At 36.7% G+C, this 13760-nt stretch overlaps 1 protein-coding gene across 1 annotated transcript in view; it reads right to left on the bottom strand.

Moving 5' to 3' along the window:
- PHF20L1 (PHD finger protein 20-like 1) overlaps positions 1-13760 on the bottom strand; it is a 49590-nt gene that overhangs the window by 20356 nt on the left and 15474 nt on the right. The window contains exons 5-10 of the mRNA XM_010019048.1: positions 12987-13194; positions 12200-12325; positions 7807-7889; positions 3690-3942; positions 1538-1723; positions 1124-1330 (exon numbers count right to left, since the gene is read on the bottom strand). Coding sequence (XP_010017350.1) covers positions 1124-1330; positions 1538-1723; positions 3690-3942; positions 7807-7889; positions 12200-12325; positions 12987-13194 — 1063 coding nt within the window. The remainder of the gene's footprint in view (positions 1-1123; positions 1331-1537; positions 1724-3689; positions 3943-7806; positions 7890-12199; positions 12326-12986; positions 13195-13760) is intronic.

Raw genomic sequence — 13760 nt, 5'->3', positions numbered from 1 at the left:
CTTTTAATCTACACAATATCGATCCCAGAATCCTTACCCAGCTTTTGCTACACCAGGTAAATAGCTTTGCTACAACTCAGTAGCTATTTTGCTACTGAGTCCTGTTTTTTGTTTTAAAGTGAAGCAATCACCTTAACACTGTCAGTGTGAGCAGACACCCAAGCAGGGGCTATACATACTAAACAGCATACTTCACTGCCCTAGTGAGCGCTGCAGCTTAATGCAAAGCTGTTATTCCACCCCCGAACAAGACTAAGTTATAGTTTGAGTGTCATAATTTCATAGTTCAAGGTTACATTGTCTTCCTTACCATTGATTATATTTACCAAAACCTTCCTCAGCAAGGTACAATAATGGGATTTTTTTCTCCTCTTACTTTATTGAACTAATTTCTCGTTTAAATGCAAAATAACAACAAAAAAAAAGGCTTATGAGAGAATTCCTTCTTGAAAGCCAATTAAAAATGCTATGATACTCACCCAGATGAAAAAAGACACCTAACATACACTGGATGAAAACAACCCACTTTAAGGGTCTGCAAACCACTATATCAACACTAAAATCTCTTTATTGCCTCTATCCACGTGATTCACTTAAACCATGGTAGCCAGGAAACTGTTACAAAGTGAGAGGCAGCACAGAGTTCCAGTACTGGGCTCTATGCTGACTCTGTGAGGGTGAACCAAGACTATGTATGTAATTTTTAGGGGATTTTTCATAAACATTTTCAATAATCATTTCATAGCAAGCAAATGACAAAATTTCCACTGCAAACAGAAGCAAAGGTAGAGGAATGGTGACAGTCTTTGAAAACGCTACTAAGTTTTAAAGGTGAAGCCGCAAAGAAGTGAGTACACCTAGATTTACTGTATGTTAGTATGTTAGTAGCTTCATAGATTATTTTTACGAGTTTTAACAAAATCAAATCTTTTTAAAATAAATATTGCTTTGTATATTCCATAAACTCAGACCCTCCTTAAAGTGTGTTAGAAAAAGTGCTAGTGCAGCTCAAAGCCAGAGGAAGATGAATATGCAGATGGACAGACCCCAGGAGGAGTTGCAAGTTTGCACGTTTTAACCCTACAACTATAGACCTAACTGATTGTATACTGAATCTCTTTACCTGACGCTGTTGTAGCTACTCTTCCATCAGTTACTGCTTTGGAAGAAAGATATGTAATCATCTGAATATCTTCCTTGTCTTTACTGGGATATTCATTACGGAAAGTGGATTCTGTGGATAATGGTGCTGTAACTTCCGAACTACGGCTTAAATCAAGAGGGAGACATGGTCCACGCTTCTCAAGTGACATATGAGCAACATCAGGTACTACATAAAAGAAAAAATGTAGTATTAAAAAAGATACATAGGTCCAACAAACAACAGTTTGGATTGCAGCGTTACATAACATAGGAACAGCATTCAGCTTTAGCTACGGTAAGTCAAAAATATCCCCTTAGATGAAAACCGTGAAAGGTCTCATTTTTATGATTCAATTTCTCTTGGGCAGTTCTTTATTAGATTAAGATACATTACCCTCCAATTTTGATGACTGTTGGTTTTGACCACTGATGGAGAACACTTTTCCATCAGTAACTGAAGAGGGAGAAGAAACTTTTTCTACAGAATCATCAGGCAAGGAGCAAGTGGCTAAACGCTGTGATCTTCTTCTCCGTTGGCTATGTTTGTAGGATCTAGGGGAATTCACTGGCTGTGATGGACCTAAAAAGAGATCTTTCAATGTTCATGAAGCAGAGAGATATACCATAATCTTACCGCAGTATTTGAGATCTAAAGATGGGGAGTGCTTTAAATAGCTCTTATTTGCAAAGCTGGTAATCACAGCAGAACTGGTAAGAGTAATTAAAAGACTGTGATTACCAGGAGCAAAAAAAGAGTTATGCTCAAGACATGAGTCTGCTTTTTGCTTATTATACATTATTAGGGCACCTACTTCCCCACTGATGTAGGCTGTTGGTTTACAGTAAGCAACCCCCCATATAACCCATGAGATCAGGCTACTTATAATGGAAGGGGGCAATAGGATTTAACAGTAAACAGAACATACGATCACAGTTAAGGATCTAAAAAGTCATGGATAGTGTTAACATACAGCTTAAAAAAAAATACTCAAAAAACAGTGGTTAATTTTATATCCCACCTCCTGTCTTCTGCTAACCTGATATCAATACCCCAACTATGTGTCAAGCACACACTGCCAACGCGTGGCACAGTAAGAAGGGTCAAGAACCTTGTACTTTAAAAAAAGAGGGGAAGGGAGGATTGATATAGGTTAATATAGGCCTGATTCATTAAAAACAAAACACCCACACTCCCCTACACCTCTCCAATTTCACAAACCTTTGCCTTATTAAAGCATTTAAGTTATTATTCCACTGTAAATCACTGTTCTCTCCTTTTCTTAAGCAGTTTTAGAGTCCAAGATGTACGGATATAAAAATAAAGACACAGCAAAACTGAATTTCCATTAGAGGTGGTAAAGACTCAGAAGCAAAAGACTAAAAGACAGCACTAACAAGGCCTAAGCTATTAAGTAACCAAGTTTTAAATTACCTGATTTTTAAACTATTGCTACAGAGAAGCCTAACTTAATCCGAAATACAAACATGCTCAAGGAAAACTACTTACCATTGGTTTAGGGATGGGGAGGGAAGGTGTATAAAATAAAGATTTATGGGGATAAGAAACAATTTATACCAGTGTATCCTGAATAAAGAAAGAAGGCTAAATTTGCACCCCTCCCACTCCCATTCGTTTAAAGCTGTATGTGAGAAAGAAATTAAAAGAAACTTCTCTCTTAAGAGAAAAATATCATAACAAGGTTGTGGGGAACAAATGAGGCAGGTTTAATCTTCCATCCTCAACCACTATTCTAAAAATGAAACCAAAATGTAGCTTTCAACTTATTGGAACCCGTATTTATTTTTAATTCTTGGCCTGTTCTTCAGGGTAGAAAGAGCCTGACCCTAACTAAGCAACACTAAAAACCTAGTGTGATCTCAAAAAATAAATAGGAATATTTTAATATTGACAAAAAATAGCCTACTCAAGGATGCAGCATCAACCTTCCCCTGTTCTGCTGATATCCAGTACTTTGGTACTTTGCAAATCAGTCACACATGTTAAGAAGCTGGACACCCATGGTACTTTTCTGAGACAAAGAAACCTCACCACAGATCTTGAACCCATCTTCTCTTTCACATCATATTTGGAGGGAATATCACATAAGGTGAAGAACACCACAGCCAACAGGCACAGCACATCAGCCTGCTGAAGGCGGGATTTCTGAGAGAAGGAAAGGTCCACAACCAAGGTGTATGTCTTTTCTTTTTAATGAATCAGGCCTCTTCAGAAGGGAGGGTTGATTTTTCCTCTATCACTGTTAATACTAATGTGGAGATTTAAGCTGGAGGGAAAGCCAACCATTAAAAGCCACGACTATAAATATAAATGTATTATTTAAATGTCTTATTTCCGGTAGAGTAATTCATATGCCTTATTATGTGACTTGACGTTTAAAATACTGAGCTACCCCTAATTCTCCCACTTGGCCCTTTTATTTAAAGCAGATTCATTTTTAAAAGCAATAGCCATTTACAACCAAAAGCAAAGTCTGTAGATCTCTTATAAGTAGTTACGGTATGGTTTTTAAAATGTCTGTGCTCACTAGTTTTATTTATCACAGAAGAAGGAAGCTGAGAGACCAGCGTCAAATCCTCGACTTGTATTAATTCTGGGGAAAGTGGTGATTTAGGGGGCTTTATACACCCAGAAGAATCTCCAGATTCTTGTTTGCATTTCTTGCTGCGAGCCTTTCCTGAAGACAAAGTTGAGGATAACAGTGCAGGTTTCTGAATGTTGGCAGAACTGCTAATATCAGCTTCATTTTTTTTCTGACTTTGTGGTTTAGGTGAAATCTCCTGAATAAATAATAAAAAATTGATACTTTTATTTCAGTTTCTTCGCTGTAGTTCTTGTATTCTATTTTGATCTTTTTAAAAGCAACTTTAGTATTCAAAGCACATTTTAAAGCAACATTATTTTCAGTACAAATGAAAGCTATTTAAAATGCATCACATTAAACTCTTGCTTGTAAAGGAGCACTATCAAGTATTTTCAGTATTCAGAACACCCTCATTTCTTAGTATTTCTAATACCTGCAAAAAAGCCTGAAATCAAACATTTTTCCTCTACTCTCACTTGAAAAATTCAACAAAGAAGAACTGTCTCTTTCATCTTTGGTAGACCAGGACTGTCAGTGCTGTCTCAAAACGTAACTTGGAGAACACTTGTTACAAGTGTACAAGTACACTGATGTACAATCACAGAATATCTCTAGTTGGAAGGGACCCATAAGGATCATTGAGTCCAACTCCTTGCTCCTCACAAGACTACCTAAAACTAAACCATATGACTGAAAGCATTGCCCAGATACTTCTTGAACTCTGTCAGGCTTTTGCACTGCTACGAGCAAGCAATCCTTGCTCAGAGGATTGCAGTTCTAAAAACAGTTGCCAAGATAAAAAGTTCCTCAGGAAAACTAAACACAGATTTAATGTTTAGCGCAGAACCTGAAAAAGTTGATAATGCTCCTTTAAGGAATGGCTGAAAACAATAAAAAGTTTCCAAATACTGAACAACCTCTCACACAACCCCTTTCAGTGCTGGGAGTCTGGATTTCATCACATTATATGTTTGTGCAAACAGAGGAAGAAATCACAACTTCTAGCACCACAGGGTTAAACAGATTTCTAACTGTTGGGAAAAATGAGCAGATAAAGAGTTAAAACAGTTTTTGAAGGGGGGGGGGGGGAAGAGACAAAACCCAACACATAATGCAGCCTTCCAATTTCATCAATTTTCATCCTTCTTAACACACATAGTGAAAGTATTATTTCAGACAATTAGCATGCATTGACAGACACTAGCATTTTGGATTTTTAAGTGGATGTTCTTCCTACTTTACTGAATAAACTGTGCATGTGTTATAGCCTGCCCAATAACGGCAAGCTACAATATCTGAACACAGTTTCTTAAACCTGTCCCCTTTCTTGTCCCAGTTACATCACACAGCATTGTACCATCTAAATAAAACCAGAACAAAGTGGAAAGAACAAAGTAGAAAGATATTTCTAGAACGTGTGCACCGCTTTATCCAAACTAAAAAGTCACATCTCTGAGGGCCTGAGGGTATTACTGGGTTTTGTTATAAATCACAGTTTTATTTCCCACTGGAAAATTTCCAATGGAGAAGAAAAAAAATAAATAAATAAAAAAGGGCAAACCAAAAACCCACAAGTGCACATTCTATGTCTGTAAAAGGGCACCCCTGAATGCTGCATGAATAGCTTGCTGGAAGTATCATGTAAAGATCCGGTGCAAAACATCCCACATTCAGCAGGCATCAGTTCTACCTTGAATAACTCAATTACACATGGACTAAGTGCAGTTTATTCCATGAACTGTAGAGAATACCTATGCTGGTTATGAGAGGTATTACCAGAAATTAATTAGAGTCGTAACTTGTAAATAAACAATTTTATTGTTCATCTTCACAGATGTGAAAGACATTACTACAGCATCCATTACTTTCAAATTACAAAGTTATTTAAACAAGATTAAAAAAATTAAATTAATATTTTGATAAGGTGCTTAACCTCTTAACAGGACAAATTAACATTAAAAACCTTAATGAAGTAATGTTATTCATCTAATCAGGTCTTGGTCCAAAGGAAATATAACATGACATACCCTAATACAGTTAAATAAACTACTGTATCTGCAACTAATCGTCTGAGGTTTTGGGTTTAAGACAACTGTAAACTAAAAATATATAAATAGAAACAAAATCAACTTCCATCAACAAAGTCAGTTTTCGGCTATTGGCCTGAATACTTCTACCATGTTCTGTATGACAGTATTAAAAAACCCTACAAGATCTTTTACCCATTCAATTTTATAGCAATAGCAGACAAAACCTCTAAGGAATGTCAGCTTTGCTACTGGAAAACCTTTTGGGAAGGTTTTAACTCGGCCATTTTAATTGGAGTTTGGGAGGAACTCAGTGAAAAAAGCTTCAAGCTCAAAAATTCTCCTCCCCACGGTTAATCATGTAAATGTTTGTGAGGTTTCTGGTTTTAGTTGGAAGCGAAGGAATAGGACAATTTGGGATTTTCGATGCCTCTTTAAAGGAGCTTCCTAAGTATTTCCAAAAATGAGGTTTTTCAGACCATTAGCATGTAAACAATCACAGAGACATCTTTTGTATATCTAATCAACAAAACAGAAACAGCCGAGTTACTAAGTCTAAGAAGTAACAAAAAGTGTTTAGTAAATATGCACTGTAGTTTATACTGTTGCATACACAGTCTATGTAAACCACAAAGTCCCATTCACCGCAATGGGATTCTGCATGGTAAGATTTACATTGTAATGAGTCTTCCAAAAACAACATGCTGTAAGCCATTTCACAGTTTTTTGCACATTGAAAATATCACACACAGTAGCAATAAAAAAATCATAGCATCTTTAATATGCAAAAAATTGGAGAAATGGAATGTCATGTCAATACATTGTAAACCTTTATGCAAAATATCAGTCAATGCATTGACACCGTAGTGGCTCGGTTCGCCGTTACAGTGACAGCATTAAAAACAGAAAACCATGTTCCATTGACAAGGCCAATGGAAAAACCACAGCAATGCAATTATATATCAGCTCTAAAGAACCAGTACAACCAAAATAGCAAATAAAGTTTGGGGTAGGGACTGTTCATAGAGTGTGCCGGGGCTTAAGAACAGAACTGCTCTTTTAAAGAATTGCGGGCAGCAAGGCTGGTTTACTCACATGCTGCTGTTAAAGAAGAATGAAAATGAATACAAAAAAGCTGTATTAAAACTACATTAAGGCTCTGATTTAAATCACTGGAAAACAAAGATGTCCTGAATCAAGACTACTTGTTCATCCTTAGCTTGCTTTACCATGCTTAGGCATTCAGCCCTTTTAATATGCAAGATAATGCACAACTCGGAGTCAAGCAATGCCTGAACACAATGGAATAAGCCAAAGATAAAATGGCAGCCTTCAGGTCCTGCAAACATGCAGGTTTAAAAATCAGACCCTTAACATTATTTAAAAGTTTCTTTTTTGTATTTATTAAAATACACACCCTTGCAAAACGTATGGCTCATTGAGCAGTTCGTAAAACACATACAAGCCTACAACACCAAATTCTTACAATATAAAAGAAACTTCCTTTAAAAGAAGTTCTACATGATGTCAAAAACCCTGTTTCAAACACAAATTTAATTTGTGTAAGGGCCTTTTCCTAAGCCAGTCATGGTTCCAGCTATAAAACTGGACCCTGGGACACTGGTCTCCTCACATTTGTTGCATGGAGACTTCATTTTCCTGTTTCCTGGGGTTTCTTTAAGGCCAGGTTGGACAGAGCCTTGAGCAACATGGTCTAGCATGAAGTGTCCCTGCCCATGGCAGGGGGGTTGGAACTAGATGATCTTAAGGTCCTTTCCAACCCAAACCATTCTATGATTCTATGGTTCTCTAAGTTTTCTAACACAAAAGCTCATTACTGAAATTCAAGTCAACACTGTGTTTAGAGACAACTAAATTCTGTACTTCTGGCTCTGCCAGAAATGTAAACATAAGATCAATTTTCAGTTCCCTGTTATATCTGAAGGGGCAAATTTTAATGTTGTAGGTACTATATCTCCATGGCACACTCCAGTGGGAACTTTGCAAAAGAATCAAACTCTACCATTTCATACCTGCTCCAGGACTGGAGCTGTTTCTTTGTTGCCTTCCTTTTTTTCAGCACCATCCGCAACAACAGCTTTGGATGCCAATAAACCTTAGGAGAGAAGTTGCAAAGATTTAGAGTTAGAAGCAGCTTGCAACAAGAATCTGTGGAAAACAAAGCAAAACAGTGAGACAAGAAATATGAACTGCTTATATCTACAATGTAATTCCCTCTGAAGCAGCTCCACATAAAACTGAACAATTTAAATTAGAAGAAACAAAAAGTTAAAGGACATTCCCATAATGGTGTCCTTTCACAAGAGGTACTTCTCTGGTGTTTCCACTAAGAAGATGAAAATATAAACTGTAAAATAATGCCTCGGCATCATTCTGCAGCCCAAACACTTGGCCTTTAAAACCAAGCCTATGATATGTAAGTACATTTTGAGAGATTAAAATTATTTACAAGACTTTGCTATCTCTCCCCTTTCCAGTCTTTAAGAAATTCATATTACTACTTCTTAACACATACAAAACCTTTCTTAGACAGAATACAACAAAGATTTTAATTTTCAAATTAATAGTCAGCCGTGGTGCTCCCAAATTACCTCAATAACAAGACTGTATTGGGAGCAAATACATCAGAATATGTCACTTATTCATAGGCTCATACTATATCACTATTACTACAAAAGGAAATAAATCCGTAAAGGATGAGGCAATATAAACTCAAGAAAGTTTGTTGTTGGCCAAGCATATAGCAATAGTTTCAGTTCTGCTTCACACAATAACTTCAGTTACCTAAGTATGAAGACAAAGTTCTGTGCCATAAGACAAAGCACAACTGATAAAACCTGAAAAACACAAATCTGAATAAAAGTTACTCTACTAATCCTTGGGAATGCCAATATTGGAGGTGGAGAATTTAAGTTCTCAAAAATAACCTGATTTGACAAATGCACAGGGAATTCCTATTGCTTTCCATGAAAAATTAGATATGCTTGAAATTAATTTACAGTGCACGATGCCCATGGAACTATAACTTAGAGAAGCCTGTAGGACATTAAAAACAAGCACACACAAAAAGCTGTGGTATTTTGTTAGACAGCTATTACATTTCAGCATTCCACAATAAATGCTAGGTGCTTTGTTTCATTTATTCTTTATGTTAGAATAAGTTATGCTTCAGTTCACTGGAAAGTAGTTATGTTTTAAACAAAACTTTTTCAGAACACCATGTCCCCAAGAAAAGGTGTAAACTAACTGATTTTACACCTAAATAGGTTAACTGAAAAGCAGAAACTTACTTAGCCCTATTACATCCATATGAATAAAACTATCAGGTAAGATACTAATTCTCCATCAGGCTTCATAAAAGATTTAGGTTTTATGGACCTAAATAAACATTTGTGACTCAAATTATCTGGTTGAAATCAAGTTGCAAAATTAGCAATGTTCTTCATATTGACAATCATGCATCTACACTAAAAAGGATGAAATAATTATCTAACTAAAGTGGAGTTTTAAATACTAAACAACAAACTATAGTCTATAAGGCAGCTTTTGTGGTTCTACAATCCACAGGCTGCCCAGAGAAGCTGGAGCTGCCCCATCCCTGGCAGAGTTCAAGGCCAGGTTGGACACGGCTTAAAGCAACCTGTTCTAGTGGAAGGTGTCCCTGCCCATGGTAGGGTGGTTGGAACTGGATGGATGAGCTTTAAGGTCCCTTCCAATCCCAACCATTCTATGATTCTATGATTTTTATTTCCAGCTTGATGCTCTGTGCTCAGAAAGTAAAGCCATAAAATGAGCCCAGAATCTGTCAAGCCTGTGAATACATAACCCTTCTTATTTTCTTCTTTTCTACCCCATTAAGTATCTTTCTAGCCAATTACCATGTCTGTAGAAAGACAAAACAATTCCACAATCTACAACCTCAGCAGAGCTACAGGTTCACCATCCTCTGTCAGTAAACACCACCTAACAAATAAAAAGCATGTGGTGGCACAGTGAACTAGAAGTGTTCTGTAAGGTTGCTGCAGATGTTAGCTGTTCTTCCAGGTATCAACACTGCAGCAGGAGATGTGGAAGCAAACATTCCAACAAAGGCAAATCTAATTTGAAGAAGACATTAATACACGCTTAGCAGGTGATATCCTTCACCTTTTGGGAAATACAATTTCCCCCAGTGGCAGTAGCAGAAGAAAAAGGAACAAAGGAGCTGTGTCCCTTGTGGTGGAAAGGAGAACCTTCTGCAACAATTACTGAATGCTGAAATGACATCCAGAAAGCAGTACCCTTCAAACAGCCTCCTACAACCACATTATTTGCTCTATTTCCCCAAAACAGCCATAAGACATTTGGTAAATGTCTGTTTGCCTAACAGCTACAATGCTTTATCATTCTTCGGTAGCCATTCTGATGGGTAGACCAGCACAAATCCCAACCTTCCCTCAAATCTAAAAACTCATCCCAGAGACACAAATGACAATTTACAAGTACTTCAAGCATAAGAAATTAGCATGTAGCAAGGGAAAGTTTGATCATCAGCAGTTACATTCGCAAAATACTTCATTATATGCAACAATAAAAACAACTACTACGGTGCAAGTTGCAAAAGTGCTATTTTGAGAACAGTTAAGCAAAGTAACTGCCAAGCATGAGAAATTTCATCTTGTAATTAGAGAGGATTAATTCACTTTCACTGAAAGTTAACATATTGTCTGCTAGCGGAACATGATTTCATAGATAGACACACTGTTTTTAGAATGGCTGCAAGATTATGTTTACTGACTATTAAGTTCAGTCTACGTGAGCCTGTCTGACTGCTATTATTCTCACAAAGCTCCTTAGGAAAAAAGAATGTATCCACAAGCACATAAAAATATCATTTCTAGGGCCACAGTTTTTTCAGCTGGTTTAGGTATCTTCTGCTACTAGCTGCTAAAGGAAGGAAATTAGCAGGGAGATAGATATATATATACATACACATGTATATATATATGAATGTACACACACTAGTGACACATATTTACAATCTTCTACTGCTCATGGCAGCAATTAAATTGAGACTTAACTGAGGATGTATACAGTATGGGCAAAGGAGCGTAGCAATGAGGCTGATAAATCAGACACCCGTTAACTAAACTTGGTACCAAGTAAGAAGCCTTCCAGGGAAGAAAATCCTGGTGGCAGAAGACAGGCTCTTCTGAAAGCTGCTTCCTTCATATCATGTTCCATACTAGCCCATTTCATTTGTTTTCTCCTTTAGACTGAAGTGCTGATTAAGACAATGAAACAGAACCAGGCTCATAAGAAAACTAAGTGTCCTCCACTGCTGACCGATGAAAGGTTGGACCAGCCAAAACAAATCTGAGAACCACCTCATCACACAGCTTAGTAAATCAGGAGGGTTTTTATCTTACAGAAACAACACTTTTTCTATGAAGGACCATACCTTATCTACTACAATAAACAAACCAAAATAACCCCTCTCATCTGTAGCATAGAAGTTTGCCAGACTTCACACAAAACAGTAGTTACTAGGATAATGAGTGGGATGCACTTGTACCTTACCATCTGTCCAAAGGCCCCTCTGTTACAGGGGGAGGACTTCACAACTTTTTTTCACCCATCTTTTGAAATGCATCTGATACTTCCCCAACACAGGTGCAAACATGTTGCCTCATCCTAAACAGTGACAGGATCAATGCTGGCAGCACAATTTGCTTATTGGGAGGCATGGGGAAGGAGGGCTACAAACTGAAATAGTTTTTTCCACTGTTAACTAAATTTCTATTAAATTTTGGAATAAAATGCATTTTCCAACTTGTAAAGATAAGGCCAATTATCTATTATTTCATTTCCTGTTATATAAAAGGTATTCTATAGCTGTATACTTGTTTTCCATTTATACTTTTGACTAACAAATGTAGGGAATGAATGCCTTGAAACACTGAAAAAAAGTTGAAACTCTGCATTGCTTCGATTTGTAGCTAGGCTTGTACACTTTTAAAAGATAATCCTGTAAACTCTTTCCAGCAATAGTTGCACTTTATGACAAACTGACAAAACATCTAGTTTTTCCACAGCCAACAAAAGCTTTACAGTGGTTATGACCCTGTTAAGAAGTTGGACAACCCCCAAATTCACCCTAAAGTGGAGAAAATTGTGCAGCTGGAGTTAAAACCTACTCAAGAAATCCATCAGTTCAGGATGGCTACCTTCCTAAGAAACAACAATTATGAACTAGGTAGATTAACCTTTATGTCTCCCTCTTAAATTGCTAACGAGTAAAAGACTGTAGTGAATATCTGTCTCATGGATGTGCTATTATTGATCTACTTCAGTACCTTAGACATAAACATGTATATTTCACTCCATTAACAAAGGAAAAAGTCAACAACAAAAGAAGTATTTTACCAGTGATCTTGTTAAGACGAGCTCTCTTTGCCTGAAATGAGTTGCCTAAATTACTTTTCCTCTTGTGTGATAACGTGCTCTCTGCCTGCACAAAGGCCATCTTTGGAACATCCACTACAGGAAATCCTACTATTAAACAGAAGAGAAATCTAATAAACTCACATTTCAATAAATACATAACACCACCAACACTTCAGTATTTCAGAATTGCTATTCAAATACTGCTGTAAAGAAACTTTAAAACTCTATTAAAGATGAAAATTACACAGTGTTAAGATGCAGTATTACACAATGAAGCATTAGATGCAGATTACCTCAAAAATGCAATTTTTACTCAATATATGAGAAATCAGTATTAAAGACTTAAAATGAACAAATTCTAATCAACCCAGAAATAGTATCAAACATCCCTAATTATGGATATATCATCCATATTGGTTTGGGGGCTTTTTTCTTAGAACAAGATGAGGGATTATCTTACAGGTAACAAAAGATGCAGGAACATGAATCAAAGTGTACAAAGTCATTTAAAACCCCCTACGTTATACTCTTGTTAGAGCTAGTAAGAAGTTTCTACACAAGGAGTAAATGCTAACCAAACTAGATTTACCTGATAAAAATTGCTTCTGAACTGATCAATGTTACGCATGACAAAGCTATCATAACAGCAAATGGACATCTTCCTCTAGAAATACTACTTATGACTTCATTGCAAAATTAACAACAAGAATTCTACTTCAACATTATAGAAAAACCTACTTTTATCTTTCACAGAATTTGTTTTTACCAAATGTATCACTAGATGTAGGCTCCTCTTCCTTTTTTTGGACTTCCTGCATGATTGTAGAAGTTGAGGTTTCTTCCTTTTTTGAAGGAACTTTTAGCCATTTTCTGTCCTCTTTATCTTTATTGCTGTTTGCGCTGGTTCTAGGTTTACTTCCTGCTTTGTTCTTGGCTGCTGCTGCAGCAGCAGCTTTGACCAAAGCTATCCAATCCTCCAAAAAGGAAAAAATGGTAAGTAAGTATTAAAAAGTGCCTGAGATTCAAATAGAAAATACTTATAAACCCCGTGAAACTTCATCTAGAAATGTTCAAGAGCAGTTGAATGTCTTTTTAGGGTTACTACTCAAAGGGTGGTAAAACGAGTTTCCCAAATTGCCTACATAAACTTGAAGTATTATCAGTATGCCACATGGATAAAAAGCAAAAAGAGAAAACCTTCAAAAAAACCATTGTGTATAAAATTGTGGCTGCACATGTTCCCTGCTATCTATTTTCATGTGTCACAGCTGGAGAAACCCAGGAGTTCCCAAACCCACAACACTGACTTTGTTCTTACCCTTCTGGCTGTGAAAATACACCAATTCCATTGTTGCTCAAATTTAACTATTATTCAAAAGCACCATCAACTCAAAGCATGGTCCAGCCAGCTGCATGATTGGGCAGAGTTTTTCCTAAATTCAGTTGATAAAGCAGGGGCAATTCTTATCTAATTGTACCTGTGTTTCTAAAGTAACTACAGATAGGACTCTTTCTGTGTACATATTACAACTTTAATTCA

Source organism: Nestor notabilis, unplaced genomic scaffold, assembly GCF_000696875.1.
Source record: "Nestor notabilis isolate BGI_N333 unplaced genomic scaffold, ASM69687v1 scaffold12767, whole genome shotgun sequence".
Lineage (NCBI taxonomy): Eukaryota > Metazoa > Chordata > Aves > Psittaciformes > Psittacidae > Nestor > Nestor notabilis.
This window is presented reverse-complemented; position numbering and strand designations above follow the sequence as displayed.